Source organism: Cyprinus carpio, chromosome B15, assembly GCF_018340385.1.
Source record: "Cyprinus carpio isolate SPL01 chromosome B15, ASM1834038v1, whole genome shotgun sequence".
NCBI classification, from domain to species: Eukaryota; Metazoa; Chordata; class Actinopteri; order Cypriniformes; family Cyprinidae; genus Cyprinus; species Cyprinus carpio.
In genome coordinates, this window is record NC_056611.1 from 27476356 (window position 1) to 27495573 (window position 19218).

At 36.4% G+C, this 19218-nt stretch overlaps 2 protein-coding genes across 3 annotated transcripts in view; one reads left to right on the plus strand and one right to left on the minus strand.

The window, feature by feature from the left end:
- Nucleotides 1-1465: 1465 nt before the first annotated feature.
- On the minus strand, nt 1466-7559 carry LOC109082593 (tyrosinase). The gene is made up of 5 exons (XM_019097445.2): nt 6670-7559; nt 3628-3844; nt 3406-3553; nt 2202-2383; nt 1466-2122 (listed from the first exon to the last, which is right to left on the minus strand). Exons 1-5 carry the CDS (start codon nt 7507-7509, stop codon nt 1890-1892), a joined length of 1620 nt encoding a protein of 539 aa, XP_018952990.2. The 5' UTR covers nt 7510-7559; the 3' UTR covers nt 1466-1889.
- Nucleotides 7560-16620: 9061 nt separating this feature from the next.
- LOC109063968 (metabotropic glutamate receptor 5-like) overlaps nt 16621-19218 on the plus strand; it is a 47680-nt gene continuing 45082 nt past the window's right edge. The window contains exons 1-2 of one of the 2 annotated variants that reach the window (XM_042740183.1): nt 16621-16651; nt 18043-18969. In XM_042740183.1, coding sequence (XP_042596117.1) covers nt 18207-18969 — 763 coding nt within the window. In that variant the 5' untranslated portion in view covers nt 16621-16651; nt 18043-18206. Of the gene's footprint in view, nt 16652-16709; nt 16893-18042; nt 18970-19218 lie in introns of those variants that run through there. The other variant, XM_042740182.1, reaches the window with a different exon arrangement.

Here is a 19218-nt window from a genome sequence, read left to right on the forward strand (position 1 = left end):
GTCAGATACTTATAACATTAAAGCAGATACTTACATAAAATGTTGTAAATATCTATATGCATGACAATTACTAAAGGCTATGCCTCCAACTGCAGGCAGATGTTATACATATGTTAATGTATAATGTGAAAAATCCTCTTGAAATATGTTTTTCTAACAGTTATTGTCTTCTCTCTGTAGCTGTGGCAGGACAATCGGCCAGATTATCTGAATGTTCAGCTCTACCTCAGTAACACCCAGGGATTACAGGTGTGTGTGCTTATATCTCATGATATTACTGCTTATTTAATATTCATTTATAACTTGAGTTTTGTAGATGCAAGCATTGTTCTTTTGTTTACAGAAAATCTAAACATCTAGTTCGCTATTTTACAATAAAATATGCATATATCAGTTGTGGACCCAAAGGGATCTCTTGCACAATTACTTTCTCATTCAGGGAATATTTGTGATTGTGTATGTAGTGTTTGTCTGCATGGACCTGCACAACCCTTGATAGACCCTCAAATGAATAGTTCACCCAAAAATGAAAATTTGCTGAAAAAGTACTCATTCTCAGATCATCCAAGATGTAGATGAGATTGTTCATTCATCAGATTTGGAGAAATGTTGCATTGCATCACTTGCTCAGCAATGGATGCTCTGTAGTGAATGGGTGCCGTCAGAATGAGAGTCCAGACGGCTGATAAAAACATCACAATAATCCACAAGCAATCCACACCAGTCCAGTCCATCAACCAAAAGCTGCTTGTTTATAAGAAACAAATCCATCATTAAGACACGTCCAACTTCAAACCGTCACAAGTCCATAACCCATAATTACACTTCCTTCAGAGGAAAAAGTCCATCTCGTTTTGTCTTCTCATATCAAAATCAAAATATCAAAAGCTGCTTTGGCTTGTAAACAGAGCTTTATCTGTGCAGATTTCTCTCCTGATTCAGACCAGATCACTTTTTTACTGGAGAAAGCAATATTAAGGACAGAGGACTCTTAATGATGGATTTGTTTCTTACAAACACGCAGATTTTGGCTTCCAAGATGTTAACTGATGGACTGGACTGGTGTGGATTACTTGTGGATTATCGCGATGTTTTTATCAGCTGTTTGGACTCTCATTCTGACGGCACCCATTCACTGCAGAGCATCCATTGGTGAGCAAGTGATGGAATGCTACATTTCTCCAAATCTGATCTGATGGAGAAGCAAACTCATCTGTATCTTGGATGGCCTGAAGGTGAGTAAATGTTAAGTAAATTTTAATTTTTGGTTGAACTATTTCTATAAAAACAGGGTTAAATAACACTAGTGCACCCAAAATTGAAAATTTCTCGTCCTCGTGTCATTTCACGTGTTGTCTTGGTTATTAATAGTATGTTTTGGTTTATTGTATACCTTTATGAACACAAACGTACACAATCATATTTAAAGTATAACTTTTCATTATTTTTAAATATTTATTTCTTATGTATTCTGTACAGCACAACAGTTAATCACCCATCACTTCAGTATCACAGGATCCTTCAGAAATCATTCTAATATGCTGATTTGCTGCTCAATATTTTGTGACAGATTTTATCTTCAAAATTCTTTGATGAATAGAAAGTTCAAATGAGCAGCATTTATTTGAAATAGAAAGATATTACAAAAGTCTTTACTGTCACTTTTGATTCATTTAATGCATCCTTGCTGAGTAAACTCTGACTGACCCCAAACATTTGAACAGTAGTGAATGTAGTGTGCATTATGAATACTATAGCAGGATTCAGAACGCAGCCCTTGTTGCATGACCCTGGTTTAGAGGCGAGACCTTGTCTCGTTTGTCACATGACCTGGTTTAACTGGCGTATCCGTACGGTGTATCCGTCCTCACTGACACGTGTCTGTAGGGTCACAGTGTAGTCTGATATGAAGTCGATCCCTCCTCTTCGCTGCTGTTCAGAAGCGGCTGTCTCTCCCCATATGACTTTCTCCTCCTCGTCCGTCTGTGACACGCCACAGTGATAATAGCTGCAATAATTCCCACCACGGCCGCCCCGAGGATCCCCGCGGCCAGCAGCCAGCGCCAGATCTGCCGAGCTTGCTCCAGATACGGCGTCAGAAACTCCTGCACAAACCGCTGACCTGACAGAGAGAAGAGTGATTGAGAACAGAGAGAGACTGAAGAAGAAGGAAAGTCTCTCAATGCATGCAAATGACTCACTTGGGTCCTGTAAATATGCATATTCATAACCCAGAGCTTTAGTCGAGAGGAAATAATCTCCGTTTCTGTAGAGAGGGATGAAGGGGACCATGTAATAGCCGTCGTTGTGTCCGATCGGGGCGTTGGCGGTCGGGTAGTGTGTGCGGGGAGGCTGGTGTCTCCTCAGCCATTGCTCAAAGATGCTGAAACACAAACGCAGAAGTCAATGGGAATGAGGTTAATCATGTTTGGATTCATGTTTCAGTGAAACCTTCTCAGCTATTGTTGTGTTTTGCATTCAAATATGTTTTTTATGTTGTTGCTAGGGTGTTCTGGCCAGATGGTTTCTAACCGGCTCAAGTCAAAAACACCAACCCTCAAAATTATGACTTGAATTTGTGTAAAACAATTAAAATAGGCTTATGCATTAAACAAAAATGCAAAACTACATGAATTTTCAACCAGGCAAAAGTTAGAAGCTAAAGTTGGCATTAAAAAAAATGTTTTGTTGTTTATCTCACATTAATATGTAAAATTAAATTGCACTGTACTTCATAAATCATAAATAAGGTTCATAAATCCCTGCAGGTTTGTGAGTTGATGAAATGCTAATAATTAAATCTTTAAAAATGTAAAATTAAAATAAACAATCTTGAAATAAAATAATCAAAATAAAACTACTAAAAAAGAGATATGGGAAAATATGTATATATTTTTATCAATGCAAACCCCTGCTGATTTGTGAGTTTTTATGAAAAGCTAATAATTATTTTAAATCTTAATGTAAAATTAAAATTAATAAATAATCTTAAAATAAAAATAATAAAAACAAAACATAAAAAAATTACTAGTATTTATATATAATTTTATTAACAACTCGAACAGCCCTGAACTGTACATAAAAATGAAACACTTACTGAAAAAAGACTATATATATTAATATTTACCTGCATGCCATTTAAGCATTAACTGACATCATAAAACAATGCAAAATTAGTTTAAAAGTATAGTAAAGTCAAGCTACAGTATTATAGTAAAAAAAAAAAAAGTTACATTATTGTTCAAGTGAATATTTTAGGTCAGATGTGTTTGGCTGTATTAATGTATGTAATATTTATGTGCATGATTTGAGGTGTCGTTCATGACTATTGCGCACTATTTTATGGGGAAGATATGCATGAAAATGCTCAGGGTTAGTAGTTTGCTATGTGTGCATGCATTTCACCTGTCGACAAAGGCATGATGTAGAAGGAAGATGGGATCGTTGGCGGATCCCTGCACTGAAGACATGGATCCATTCATGAAGGCGTGTAAAGAGTTGTGCATCAAGCTCTGCCCCGTTACTGCCAGCCCCGTCTCAGGACTCGCAAATCCTGAGGAAAAGGTGAGACGCGTTCAGTGCTTAGAGCCTGTGGTGTTAAAGAAGTGTAAATTCTGTTTTTCTCACCTTCCAGAGCGTTCCTGAAGCTCATGTTGGCGCGTCTGTCCATCAGACCCGTCTCGTACTCTGTTAGGCTCAGCACTGACTCCACGTCTGCGGAGGTGGGCAGCCGCGGGACACGCTTTCGGTCGTGGTTTCCTGGATTACGCAGTAACGGTCCCTCTGGAGACCCGTCACACAAAACCTCACGCTGGTTGTAGTCTTCGGGTTGTGAACAGATCACCTGCACAGGTATAACACACCAGCAGACAGTCCAATATCATAAAACAAAACACATCTAACCAATAAGGGTGCAATATGTGAATCAGCCTGTCAAGAACACTAATCAAAAGAAATAAACTAATAATCATAACTTACTTTTCAAAAGTTTGGGGTCAGTACATTGTTTTCATTTATTTGGAAGAAATACATATTACTCTTATTCCGCAAGGATGCATTAAATTGATCAAAAGTGACTGTAAAGACATTTATTATGTTACAAAATATTTCTATTCCAAATTAACTATTGCTATTCATCAAAGAATCCTGAAAAATAAAATGTATCACATTTTCTACAAAAATATTGGGCTGCACAACTGTTTTCAACATTGATAATAATCAGAAATGTTTCTTGAGCAGCAAATCATCATATTAGAATGATTTCTGAAGGATCATGTGACCCTGAAGACTGCAGTAATGATGCTGAAAATTCAGTTTTGATCACAGGAATAAATTACATTTTACAACATATTCACAAAGAAAACAGCTATTTTAAATCATAAAACTATCTCTCAATTTGACTGTTTTTACTATATTTTTAATCAAATAAACGAAGCCTTGGTGAGCATATCTATATTAATAAATCTTACCAGCCCCAAACTTTTGAATGTTAGTGTATTTATTTTTCTGTTTTATTATTTAATTTATTATTCAATATCGATTTCTTTTAGTAATACATAATTAAAATAAATTTTATATTGAAATCATTACTTTAATTAAATATTTTATTTTGGCTAGTTGCCAAGGAAACATTTTATTTAGTTGTACTTAATGTACTAAAATAACTAAAACTAAAACTGAAATAAAAATGAAAATTATATAGACAAAAAAAAAAAAAAAAAAACGCTAATAATGTTTATAATAAAATCGGAGAAAATAAAATTACAAACTAATAAAAACTATTATTTTAAAATTGTAAACTTTTTTCAAAATATTACTGTTTTTACTTATTATTATTATTATTATTATTTTTTTATCAAATTAATACATCATTGGTGAGCAGAAGAGACTGTCTTCAAAAACATAAAAGAAACCCAAAACTGACAGACCCACACTTGAAATAAAATAAATGTTTTAATAAAATAAAAAAAGTAAAATTATTTTTATTTCAGCTAGTTGGCAAGAAAAGCATAAAAACACAACAAAATTATTAAGAATAGAACAAAAAATGAAATAACAATGGAAAAATATAATAAAAATAACTATTAGCTATTTTAAGTTGTAATTTGTATTGCACAATATTACTGTCTGTACATTTTGTTCTTCAGATTTAAACACATTAATTAAAAAAGTTAATTCTAATAAAATATAGTATTAAAAAATTTAACTTATTTAATTTCAGCTAGTTGGCAAGGAAACATTTTATCATTTTGATTTAGTTTAACTTGATACACTTAAGTAACTAACTAACTAAAAAAAATTAACTATTAAGAAAAATGATGCTGTTGTCTCAAACTAGTAAAACAACACTGAGCCAAAGTCTTGTCTGTACTGCTCAGAAGCTGCTTCGGTTAATTCTCTTGTGGCTCTTGTCGAGGGTCTGTGCTGAAGTTAACGGGGGTTTAGGGGCCAGACACACTCGTGACCCTCTACAGCCTCGAGGCCACGTCACACAATCACACCTTTATTAACACATCGTCACACGCTGCGCTCTCAGAGGAATGTGTGACATCATCAGCGCTCTAGATGGATCAGCTGAACTGACATCTGACACGCTATAGGACCAAATCCCAGTCACATGGCTAAAACAAATACAGCTGATATCCTGTATTAAAAAGACTGAACTTTTAAAAAAATTATTTTCTTTTTAAGCTACGTGTTTTTAAAACCTGACATATACAGCTATCACAATGCTTTTGAAGGTACTCCAAAAATCAGGCCAATTTTTAAAACTGAAAAGATTTTAGATTTATTTATTTGTTTATCTATCTGTCTATCTTTTTTTTCTTCAGTACTGTCAATAATTTCTTTAACATAGCAGTTATATTTCCTATGATACAGTTTTAGTTTTAATTTTAATTACTAGAAGGATAAGTAGAACAAAAACATAATAAATACTTGAAAAATCATGTAAAATGAAACTGAATGCCTTTACTTAACTGAAAATAGTTTATGGATTAACATGAACTTTTTTTGAAGTAAAAATGTATAAACAATTATTTTAGGTTTATTGCCATTTTAATCCCTACTGTGATATGCATTTTGATTTTTAATTATTTTGTTCAAAACTTTTTGAGTTTATTAAATCTAAAACTATAATAAAATCATGAATTGAAATAAAATAAACATTAACTGAAATAATATAAAAAATATTTTTTTATATATAAAAAAAGTTGCAAAGGAAACATTTCTAATTTTTGTTTACAGTAAAATAACTAAAACAAAGTCAACTAAAAAGGATTTATTTATTTATTTATTTTTAAAACTTTTTTCACACTTAAATGCTAAAGAGTGACTTCAAAACTAACAACAATAATAATAATTTGCAAATAATACTACAGGCTATTATCTACCTTGATTGCATAATTTAACCTTATCTAAATTTAAACTATGCTATAATAGTTGCATTGTGTTCACTTGTTTGCCCAAGAGCTACTACAAAAATATGAATATAGTGGGATTTTAGTTTGTTTTTGTGTGTCTGCAAGAGACTTTTGACTTTGTCATGAAATTGCATTTCCTGAAGTGCAATTTTAAATGAAACGAGCAAACATTACTCGAGGGATAAATGACTAAACCACACTGTATTACTGGCATGTAAAAATAATGTTTTCATGTTTTCATGTTTACCTTCCAGGAGGAGAACACCGAGGATGGGCTGATCAGGTTGGGGTTGAGAGGACTGCGCGCCCCCATCAGCTCATCCGTGCACACCTGACAGTCTTGAGCGTCACGCCAGTCCCAGTAAGGGATGGTGAAGTTAAAGTCACCGGTCAGCTTCCGGATCTCATGCTCCCAGAACAGCAGGTAAACGCGATGCCAGGGCAGAAACGCGGCCGATTCGTGCGCAAAGTCAATGTCGGCCCACACGTTCCCGGGACCCCCGAGCAGCGCATCACGGGACACGTAATAGTGCATCCAGACGAACAGATCGTACACACTGATGTCGGTGAACATGGGTGTCGAGCCGTTGTTCATCTGCGCATACGTGCCCGTCACGATCACATAATCGGGGCTGATGGTAGTTTTGGCGAGGTTGAGGTACGAGATGAACCTTTGCCTCTCAGATACGGATAATTGGAAGATGTTTCTGCGCACAGATTCCCGTCGTTCCCCGCAGCTGGCACCAAAGTAACCAAACTTGCACTCGCCGCAGTCGAACCCCATGTAGTTTCCGGCGCACTGGCAGGTTTGGTTGTAGAACACCAGAGGCCAGCGCTCGCGGTCATCCAGGCCTGAATGTGGGTACTGCGGCCCGTCGGGAAGATCAGAGACCGTGACGTCTTGGCAGAAGCCTCGACCCGACAGGGAGCCACACACCGAACCGTCACCTGGCCAGACCGGACAGCAGCGCTTGCTCTGCAGGACGTCCGGTGTGGTGCACGGCCGAGGAAACTGCTGGAGAGACGGACTCCAGAACTGAATGAAGAACAGAAGCAGAGGGAGAGACATGATGAGACCCAGACGCATTAGAGAACTTCAGCTCACTTTCTCTTTACACACCGCTCTGCATCCCTCCTTTCCACACACACACACACACACACACACACACCCTCGTATCACATGCTAGGGATGAAAGCGGTGACCCCCGCTCATGTTCGGTCTCGGGACTCTGAGGAATCCTTGCGAGATCATTTCATTTACAGTTTGGGAAGGAGCTCCTTTCATCCAGAATCAGGCATTTTAACCCAATAACCAGCAAAGTCAACACCGTTAATGAGGGTTTACTGCCTGCTGCTGAATAATAGAGTTGAGAATTGTGGTTACTTCAGTACATTTGCTTGTTTTATGCATTATAACTCTTAAACACAAGCAAGTTTGAATGCATATTTGATTTCTCTTTTTCTCATAACTGATTTTGGGGTGAGAAAAATTTCCGTAATGTTTCTTAAAGATGTTTTTTATGCTCAACAAGCTGAATTTATTTGATCAAAAAACAGCAAAAACTGTACAATTATGAAATATTATTACAACTTCAAATAAGTGATTTCTATTTGAATATATTGTTTATTTATGTGATCAAAGCTGAATTTTCAGCATCATTACTCCAGTCTTCAGTGTCACATGATCCTTCAGAAATCATTCTAATATGAATTTGCTTTCTGATTATTATCAATGTTTAAAACAGTCGTGCTGCTTCATATTTTTGTGCAAACTTTTTCAGGATAAATGGGAACTTCTAAAAAAAAATGTCAGAATTTATGTAAAAAAAAAAAAATAATAAAATTTGTAACATTCTAAATGTCTTCACTGTCACTTCTCATCAATTTAATGCATTCTTGATGAATAAAAGTATTAATTTCTTTGAAGCAGAAACAGGCCCCAAACTTTTGAACAGTAATCTATTGGTGGTAACAAAAATGAAAAGTTGGCCATTTTTTTTTACTGATTTTATAATTTTTTTTCTGTTCTATAGTCCTGCAAATTTGTCAAATCACATCCATATTTAGTCCTTTATGCCAAAGCATATGTATTTTATGATAATTCAGTGATGTGATAGGGAATGATTACCATATTCATGTACCTTGTTTTTATGTTTATTAGAGGCAAGTTGCACATTTGAATTAATTTTACTCTAATCATGCACTTCTGAAAATTTTCCAAAAGCATTTTTTTTTTTACAGAGAATAAAATCTCTAAGAGTTTATTAATGGCTAATTTGTACTGAACCTCAAACTACTCCAAGAATACCACGGTACATGTCCAAAATATGGTGTAATCATGGCGCTTTATCCAAACTAGCCAAATCATAAGCCCAAATCATATCCAAATCATAAGCCCATCACATGTTATTGTAGTGGTGAGGAGGTGCTGATGATAATGCAATGGCATGAACGTCACAGGATTACTACAGCCGTGGGGTTTCTTTCTCTCTGCAGTCAGGGGTCATCTGCACAATCAAACGGTTTCTGCATTTCATTCTTAATGCAAAGAGTGGCCCATAAAAGAATTAAGCTACTTTGAAATGTTAAAATGCAGTTGCATTTGATGAGAAAATAATAGCATGAATTCACATTTAGAAAAATGTAGTGAAGAATGTTGTTAGGTTTAATAAAACAAATTTATTGTGACATTTAGGCTATGAAATGTTGGTAGAACATTGTTATAGTTAATGTGATTTAAAAATGAACAAATGAATAAATGAATTTTGTAAATAAAATTTACAAGAATGTTCTACATTAGGAACAGGATTATTATATTTAACTAAAACAGAACCTAAAACATTTTCATTACTTGAAACAAAATAAACATTAACTAAAACAAAAATATTTAAAATATTTTATTTTCTCATTTAAATTGTACTAAAATAACAAAACTAAAACTGAAATAAAAATAGCTAGAAATTATACACACGCACACATATATATAAAACTATTAACAATGACAACAACAGACAACAAAAACACTAAACCTTTAACTTAAAAAAACTGATTTAAAATATGAATAAAAAATAAACAGTATCTAAGTGATAATTGAGTGTGATTTGTTTGTGTTTATTTTTTTTTTTGGTTTGGGAATTATTAGGCTTAATATTCTGATTTCAAAATCAGTGGAAAAAAAAATTATATAATATATATATAATTTTTTTTTTTGGAAAGCTGGATTATTTAGCATGATTAATACAACTAGATGAATTAACATTGTTATTTGTGCCAATTAGATATACTAGACCCCCCCCCCCCAAAAACAAACAAACAAACAAACAAACAAACAAAATTAATAAATAAAAATAAAACTGAAATAAAAAAATATTAAAAACTATATAGACATGCATACATAAAATACTGAAATTATAATATTAATACTATAATACTAAAATACTAATACTTCAAAATTGAAATTAAAATTCCAAAATATAAAAATATAAAAATAAAATTCTCAATATTAGCATGATAAATACAACCATATGTATCTGAAAGAGCAGTAATCTAAATATAACATACTTATCATGTCAGTTAGATGCCCAGCTGCAAATAAACCAGAAGCACTGAATTTGACTTTAATACCTCAAGTGGTCTACAGGCGGCAGTGTGAGTTGAACTTTTGCCAGTCAGCACTGGATGAAAGCCAGGATCCTCAGTGAATGGAGTCAGTCGTTTCTTCTCCCAGAGACTGGACACACTGCCATCTGTGGAAGTTCCTGTGTTTGACCTCTGGATGGATGGATGAGACCAGATCATTTGGTAAAATGCAACAAAGGTGGATTAAATTCTACATGGTGGAAATCACAGGTTATGAAAGACTGCAAATAAAGGGCCTAGTTGTCACAGTTTTTACACTGTTTATACACTACCATTTTTGGAAATTAATACTTTTATTCAGCAACGTATTAAATTGATCTAAAGTGTCAGTAAAGACATTTTTAATGTAACAAAATGTTTGTTTCAAATAAATGCTGTTCTTTTGAAATTTCTATTCATCAAAGAATCCTGAAAATAAAAAGTATCACAGTTTCCACAAAATTATTGGGCAGCACAACTGTTTTCAACATTTATAATAATCAGAAATGTTTGCTGAGCAGCAAATCATCATATTAGAATGATTTCTGAAGATCATGTGACACTGAAGACTGGAGTAATGATGCTGAAAATTTAGCTTTGATCACAGAAATAAATTACATTTTACAGTATATTTACACATAAAACAGCTATTTTAAATCAAATAATAATTTAATGATTTCAAATAATATTTCACAATATTTTCAGTTTTTATATCAAATACATTTTTGAGTTTTGCCCATTTTTGTAGTTTATATTTTATATATTACTAGTAAAAAGAACAAAATGTTTTTTGAAAAACTAAAATGAAATCAGAAAATATATAAAAAACATTATTCAAAATATTATTCTTATTATTTTAACATTATTAATAATGCTGGTCATAAATAATAATAAATGATACTAAAATAACACTGATTGGTAATATTTGAGCTTTTATTAGAAGTTGAAATTTCTAATTTCTATTGAAAATGCATAAAAAACTACACTGAAAACTGTACCGTTCTTTCCCTGAAAGCTGCAAATGGAGAAATGGTTTCTCTCATGTCTTTAACTTTTTCTTATTGTTAGCAGATTTTCAAATGCAGGAATCTTTATATCATCTGTGTTTCTATGGCAACAGAGATTATGTCAATGTCATTTTGAGACACCATCAAATAATTGATTTACTGTCATTTTTATGGGTTTTGTCATATTTGTAGAATGATAATCTCTCTCAGCACACGCCGACAGCTCACAACATCACCGCTGCCTTCGGTTCACAAGCACACCGAGGTTCAGTCTGTCCTGCTTCAGTGATCTGACAGATTTACAAGTGACACAGGACTGACAATAGCAGATGCAGGGAATTGATTTTATCCATCATTGATTGGATTGTGAAAATTTGCCATTTCATTAACAACATGGAGTTGGAGGGGAGGGATTATAAAGTAAGAGGGATTTGTGACATCACCTAAAATATATATTTTATATTTTTTTATATATATATTCATTTTAATTTTAGTAATTTTGTAAGTAGTTTTAGTTTTTATATTTTTACTTGCAATTTTAATAGTTTTATTAATTTAGTACTAGTAGTAAACATTACGGAAAATGTTTTGCTTAAGTTGAAGTTTTTCATTTAATATTTGTTTATGTATTTTATTTAAATAAAAATGTTTTTAACTGTTACTTTTAGTTAACAATAACAATATTAATTAGATGTTTGTATTAGTAAACTTATAAATACTTAATATATAATCAAGTATATATGTGTGTGTATATATACATATATGTGTGTGTGAGCATGTTTATGTGGTTTATGAGGACACAAATTTGTATAATGACATGGTTATGACATAGGTATTACAATGAGGAGGTGATTTATGAGGACATTTTCAGTGTCCCCGTAATTCAAAAGGCTTATAAATCATTCAGAATGAGTTTTTTTGAAAATCCAAAAATTCACAAATTTTCCTGTGAGGGGTGGGTTTAGGTGTAGGGTTGGGGTAGGCCAATAGAAAATACAGTTTGTACAGAATAAAAACCATAAACCACATATACCAACGTGTGTGTGTGTGTGTGTGTGTGTGTGTGTGTGTGTGTGTGTGTGTGTGTGTGTGCATCATATGTAAATATATAAAGAAGTGATAAATAATAACAATACTTGTCTTGTTTTGTCAGGGTACCATCAATATTCAGATTAGTAGTTAACAAACTTTTTTTCTCATTACTGATTCCTAACTTGTTTGTTTTGGCTCCTCCTTGTCCTTAATATTTGATTGCATCCTTTTGGTGCAGCAGTTGCCATGGTTACTTCAGAACGCGACTATATTTAGCGGCCAGTTTGAGTTTTGTCATTACTGAAACTTTGCTGTTGAAAAGTAAAAAAAGAATATTTGCTTTTAAATAAATAATATGTACTCTTTAGTGGGTGTCAAGCCTTAATCACAGGTTTCAGACCCTCCCTAAAGCCTCTGTAATTCACAGCCAGTGTGCGCCCCGAGAACACCCTTTAATGTGACTCCATGAAGCTGCGCAGCAGACCGTGAGTCACTCTCACACCTGCTCTTCCCACGCACGTGTCCAGCTTCTGAGTGTGTGTGAGTGTGTTAAAGAGTCATTCAGGAAGCTGACATGTCCTTCATGAATGGTTTCTGTTTAAATTACAAGTGTGTGTACATATGTGTGTTCGGGTCTGGTTTGAACTTTGAATGTTGTGCTGTTTTGGAGTTTGCTTGACTTAATGTGTGTGTGTGTGTGTGTGAGAGTGAGTAAGTGTGTGTTCTTGCATGTGCATGAGGACTCAATTACACACTTGAACCTCTGATTACTCGTCATTACGCCTTTAAGAGCGGTTGGGAGGGGTTGCCATAGTAACCTGACCCCAGAAGCCATTGAACAATTACTCTTGTACTTTCTAAGAAGTGTTTAGGAAGCTTTCCAGCATCTGAGTGTAATTTATTACAAGCCTACACTCTGCGGTCTCAATCATGCTAATTCTATAATTAACAAGCATAATGCTATTAGCAGCATTCCAGCGCTGGTTGCTGCGTCTCTGAGCGTTTGGATGAACAACCAGCGGTCAAGTGAACAGGGATTAGATGGGTCACATGATTTCTGTGGGAAGTGCTTTTGCTCTAATATTGATAGTAATGGTATTGGTCAGTTGTATTAATTGTTCTAAAATATTGTACAACTCCAAAAGAATCTGTTTTGAGTGAATAATGTGTAATGTTTCACATCTTTATTGTTTTGGAAAAAAGATAATTTAACATGTTCTGAGCTTTTATGACAGACTTGCTCCAAATAGTAGGTTGCCATTAAAGAAACAGGAAATGCTTTCTCCAGTAAAAAAAAAAAGTGTTTTTTTCTGAATCAGGAGAGAAATCTGCACAGATCAAGCACTGTTTAAAAGCCCAAACAGTGCAAAACAGCCCTAAACAAATATCTCGGTGGAATTCAATGTGAGAGACAACAGGAGATGGACTTTTTTTTTTTTTTTTTTTTTTTTACAGGGGAAGCATTATTATGGATTATGGATTAAATTGGTATTTTAGCCGGAAGCAATGGTTTAAAGTTAAAACTTAATGTTGGATTTATTTCTCACAAACACACAGCTTTTCACTGTTCAAGACATTAACTGATGGACTGGAGTGGTGAGGATTACTTGTGGATTATTGTGATATTTTTATCAGCTGTTTGGACTCTCATTCTGACGGCACCCATTACTGCCATACACTGATGCAGTGCTACATTTCTACAAATCTGATGAAGAAACAAACTCATCTACATCTTGTATGACGTGAGGGCGAGTAAATGTTCAGCAAATTGTCATTTTTGGGTGAACTGTTCCTTTAAATATCATATTATAGCCTGTTTAATGGCCTTTTTAGTGAAATTTAACAGTAATTTCAACCTAAAATCATTCATTAAATGATAGCAAATCAAACCATTGTTTGTCTGACAGTCAATGCAATTAATAATTGTATGTATTCTAAAAAGCATGTGACAACCTGCCCCAATCTAACAATTATGAAGAATACTCTTGTCCTGAGAGCACATTTTGACCTTTCTGCTAAAATCATTAGTAAACCTTTGTATTCCAGACTGACTTTATTGTGTTCATTTGTTTACCTAAGACCTATAATGGGATTTTTATTTGGAAAATAAATAAATATAGATAGATAGATAGATAGATAGATAGATAGATAGATAGATAGATAGATAGATAGATGCAGTTAAAGTTCTGACTTTGATACTGAGCTATAGTGTTTCTGACAGCTCCACAATACACATGTATAATATATATGAAACCAATCAAATATATATGAAGAAATATGTGTTATATCGGCCCTCACAGCATCTTATAGCTTGCAGTATGTGTTTGCTTTTGTTGGGGAAGATTTGAAAGCTGGTTGGATTTAGCGTGGGCTTAATGTTCAGCATATTGTTTATTCTTTTTTAGATGTTTGCATATGAATATGGAAGCAGATTTTCCGCTGTAATCTGTTTTGTGGTGGGCGGCTCACTAAACGCCAGTCAGACATTAAAGAGAAATGCTGAGATTAAGAAGATTACCTGGTTTGTTTGAGTTTTTGCCCGGCTGAAAAGACCAGTAGTTGGTCTCTTCCCAAGAATAGCGACTGAAGCGCCTAAACCAGACTGTCCTAGTCATGGTCTTCTCAGTAAGGTACGGGAAGAAAACGAGAGTGTATAAATTACGACTTTAAGTGAGTAATGTTAAATTTAGAGAGATAGCCTATATAGAGAGATTTACGAGGAAGGCTATCTATATTGTGGTAAACATCACAGGAAGCTGCTGGAGTGGCTTTGCCCTTTTAACGGTCGTTAATCCCGCGCGCTGTTGGCGGGAACGTTAATCCCGCGCGAAGCCCAAGGCCACTTTGGCTAAAAAGCCCCATCCTGTAAAGGAGCCACCGTTTTATCCACTTGTGCCCGCACATATGATGACGCACAGTTAGGCTACGAGAGGTGTTTCACACGAGATATCGATCGGCGAACCGCGCCGTTTTGCGTTTTAAACTGTTGGCATGGAAACGAGCGGGAAAATGAAGCCACTGTTGCGTGACTGAGATTCTGCCGTTGCAACGTTAAAGGTGGATTAATAATAGAAGTGATGATCTCTTCCATGCTAGCTTGAAATAAACCGAGAAAATAAAGTTTGCTGATAAGGTGAGTAACTTAACTTTATAGTATGGTCGCTATATTCTCACATAATTAAGTTGCTTTCAGAAATAAATTGTATATAATTAATACTAAAATAAAATAATCGACTTTTTCCTTTTTATTTAGTAATATCCATATAGATAGCAAAACATTTTGTTGTTGTTGTTGTTGTTATTTTTGAATACATTTTAAATTAATAGTGTCTTAGTAGTTTACCCTAAAATTTGAAAAGTTTATGATTTACTCACCATCATGTGTTTCAAAACTTATATGACTTTTTTTACACTACATTTTGCAATGCTAAAGCTAAGCTGTTTTCTGTGAATGTGCGACTTCCGATTCTTTAGCCGCTATAGAAGATAACTAGAAATATACTAACCGTGCACTGGACGGTAAAAGTATTTGCTCTACAAGCAAGTGCATTTATGATTATGATAATAAATTAAAATGATATAACAACAAATACCAGATTATAAGATTAAGCAGTATAGCAGACCTTTTTGACGTTTTATGAAAAGGTAAAATAACTGGAAACAATGACACCGGAAGCCTCGCACATTCAAGTAACAAATGGCCGGCTCTTAAATTAAAAATAAGGTTGTTAAAAGAAGATGTTTTGAAAAATCTTTGGGTGACCCCAACGTTCTTCAGAATTTCTTCTTTTATGTTCCACTTAAAATAGAAAGTCACTCGTGTTTGGAACGGTATGAAGGAGATCAAATAATGACAGAGTGTTTATTTTTGAGTGAATTACGCTATACATTTTGCAGCAAGTTCAGTCATTTCCCATCACCTTACACTGGTGTTCATTTAGCCTGCATTTGATCTTTACAGCTTTAAATCCACTGAATTAATTAAACATCATCCCTTAGACTTTGAAAGGGGGTGATTTGCATTTCAGTCCCGAATGGTGAAGTGCCACAAGGTGGTGGTCTTCCGCTGGTTTGAGGTGGGGTACCGCAGGGATTGGTGTGGGGCCCCTCTCATTTTAAAAACATATGCGATCTTGCACCTTGTCACTCACAAACAGGCACCCTTAACGCATTACCTGCGTTAGAGCCTCATCCATTCATTCACAACAGCAGGAAAGCATGTTTCGCAAACGGCCCCATGGTCTTTTGTCTCATTTTTAAACATTCAATGATAAAAGAATCACTGTAAATCATCGACACTAGATGTGAGAAGGAGAAGCGCACGCTTGCAGGTGCCACGGCCGGTTGGATGCAGCCAGTCTCGGGGTTCACTGGTGGGAGGGGTTGAGTCGCGGGCTGGGATGTGTGTGCCCGATCACGCTCCGGCAGTGTTAGTGCGTGACAAGAAGACACTACAGCTGTGGCTCTCTGGTGCCCCTCCGTTTACCGGGATACCGACCCCAAATCTCCGAGTGGTGGGCCTGTGTAGTGGAAGGGACGTGCGTTACGTGAGTTGATTTTGGCGCGGGGCAGGTAAGAAGAAACCGTCACCAGAACATCACCACAGACAACCTGTGCACGGACACACGCTCTGCGCGCGAGTTTGGATCTGTGGAAGCGATGATGTTCTGGAATGAGGAACGCGCGCTCTCTTTTTGTGTTTCGCTCTCTGCAGATTATCGTCCGACCGCGAGCATATCGGTTGTATGGGTACCAGTGTGACTTACTGGGAATGTATCACGTGCAATTTCATATGCATTGCATGTGTGACTTGGTACGAATGTTATATTTGCAATGTTAAATATGCAATGTCTTATCAAGGCTGAGGAGATGCAGGAGGTTGTTTATGAGATGCATTTGAGCACATGGAGTTCTGTGGCTACTGCAGTGTGATGCGTTTCAGCACCGCGGACAGCGCAAGGCTCCCGTTCTCTCGGTGATCAACGGCAAGGTCGTTCACTCTCATCCGTCCCGTTCCATCTTTGAGTGGAGCTCTCTGCCATATCAGCCTGACATTTGCATTCACTTGAGTGAAGTGTGCATTAAATCCCAGCACGATTTCAATGCGAATGGCTGATATTGGCGAGGTTTTTGTGCGATTGCAGTTTGTTTCCCCTCCTATTGTTTCTTTTATGCCGGAGGCAGAAAGATGGTTCGGTGGGATGCATTAGTTCTTTTCGCTTACATTCAGCTCTTGCCATAGTCTTTTATTCGAAAGCGAGGCAGCTTTTCATCGCCTCTCTAATGGACCCCACATTTTAACAAGGACCCAGGGTCCAATCTGCGGTTTGGCAGATGAAACCGGCCCTTGAATGCAGCTGAATGAGGGAATTCATTTATGCTGGTCTTTATTTATACAGATGCCATTGCTCTGAGACCAAAATGAGTTGCTTTTGAAAACCATGCAGTGCAGTGCTTTAAATACTCTCCTGTTTTTATTGTAAAAAATTGTCACCTCATTTTTGGTCTCTATGTGGTCTGCACTTGGAATGAATGGGTCTGACAGACAATATGAGTGGTTTTTGTTCATGTCGAGGGCCTGGAAGCTTTCTTGGCTATTCTTGAATGTCTGTTGATAGCCTTGTAGCAACGTTTTTGTTGCACTTTCAGATCCAGAACACACGTTATATTCAGACAAAACATCATGGCACACTGAAACAGATGAACTTGCAACCATATACACTAAAACAATTGATGTAGAAACAGCTTTCACTCAGAAATTTGAGTGAAATTTGAAAGACATTGAATGAAGTGTGAAATTTCGAAGCAGAAAGACTGAAAAAGTATTTTCTTGTTAAATGCGCTCTAATAATCTTAATCTGATTTACAACTTTGAAAAATAATTTTTCCAGTGTACATTTCCCATGTTTTGTCTGTTTGTGTGGATGTAATAACATTGCAGTGTCCATCTCCTCTCATTCAAGGTTATGAGACCCCTCATCTCATGCCGGCCCCAGCTCCAGGTTGCCACGGCAATGACCCAGCATCCTGCTCAGGGTCATCATAGAAGCTCTCGGACAAATGACAGCACGGTTCAAAGCCGCATGACTCCAGAATCCCCTTTTTGTGTAATCAAATACAGAAAGTTATGAGAAGGAACGAAGCAACTGGAATGAACTTCCTCACTGTGATTGCATCTTTGGCCCAAACAAGAACAAAGACACGGCCTCTAATTTACTCCGAAATGGTCAGCCTGTATTTCTTTGCGATGCTGCTACTGGCATCACTGGCGACGGCGGGCCAGGCCAGCGAGCGGCGCGTCGTGGCCCACATTCCAGGTGACATCATAATCGGTGCCCTCTTCTCCGTCCACCACCAGCCGCCGGCCGACAAAGTGCATGAGCGCAAATGCGGGGCAGTACGGGAGCAGTACGGCATCCAGCGTGTGGAGGCCATGATGCACACACTGGACCGAATCAACGCCGACCCCAAAATCCTCCCCAACGTCACGCTGGGCTGTGAGATCCGAGACTCTTGCTGGCATTCTGCCGTCGCTCTGGAGCAAAGCATCGAGTTCATACGGGACTCGCTCGTCGCTGCCGATGAAAGCGAGGAGGCTGGGGGTGGGGCCAAGTGTGCAGATCCCGGAGCCACGCCCATGAAGGGCAAGAAGCCAATCGTGGGGCTGATCGGTCCGGGTTCGAGTTCCGTGGCAATTCAAGTGCAGAATTTGCTGCAGCTGTTTAATATCCCGCAGATCGCCTATTCCGCCACCAGTATGGACCTCAGCGACAAATCACTCTACAAATACTTCATGAGGGTGGTGCCATCGGACGCCCAGCAGGCCAGAGCCATGGTGGACATAGTGAAGAGATACAACTGGACCTACGTATCTGCCATCCACACAGAGGGTGAGTGTTTCATTTACATTAGCATTTAATCTAGCTGAAGTTTATGAGTCATTTCAACGGATTCATTACAAGAATCCCAATATAAGATTCTTTTGCTTGTGAGTTGAATTCAATGATTAATTTATTAGACTAATTCAGCTTTTTAATTTTTTTGATAATTCATTGCAAGAATTAGATTATAAGAGTCATTCATTTCTTTAACCAATTCATTAAAGGAATCTGATCAAAGAATCATTCAGCAAATCATTA

What these genes read in the sequence shown, in the direction of transcription:
- LOC109082593 (XM_019097445.2), bottom strand. Translation starts at nt 7,509, where the DNA reads ATGCGTCTGGGTCTCATCATGTCTCTCCCTCTGCTTCTGTTCTTCATT. An exon ending in CGGTGTTCTCCTCCTGGAAG is followed by an intron (nt 3,845 to 6,669) that starts GTAAACATGAAA and finishes ATACCTGTGCAG; the next exon opens with GTGATCTGTTCACAACCCGA. An exon ending in CATCATGCCTTTGTCGACAG is followed by an intron (nt 2,384 to 3,405) that starts GTGAAATGCATG and finishes TTTGTGTTTCAG; the next exon opens with CATCTTTGAGCAATGGCTGA.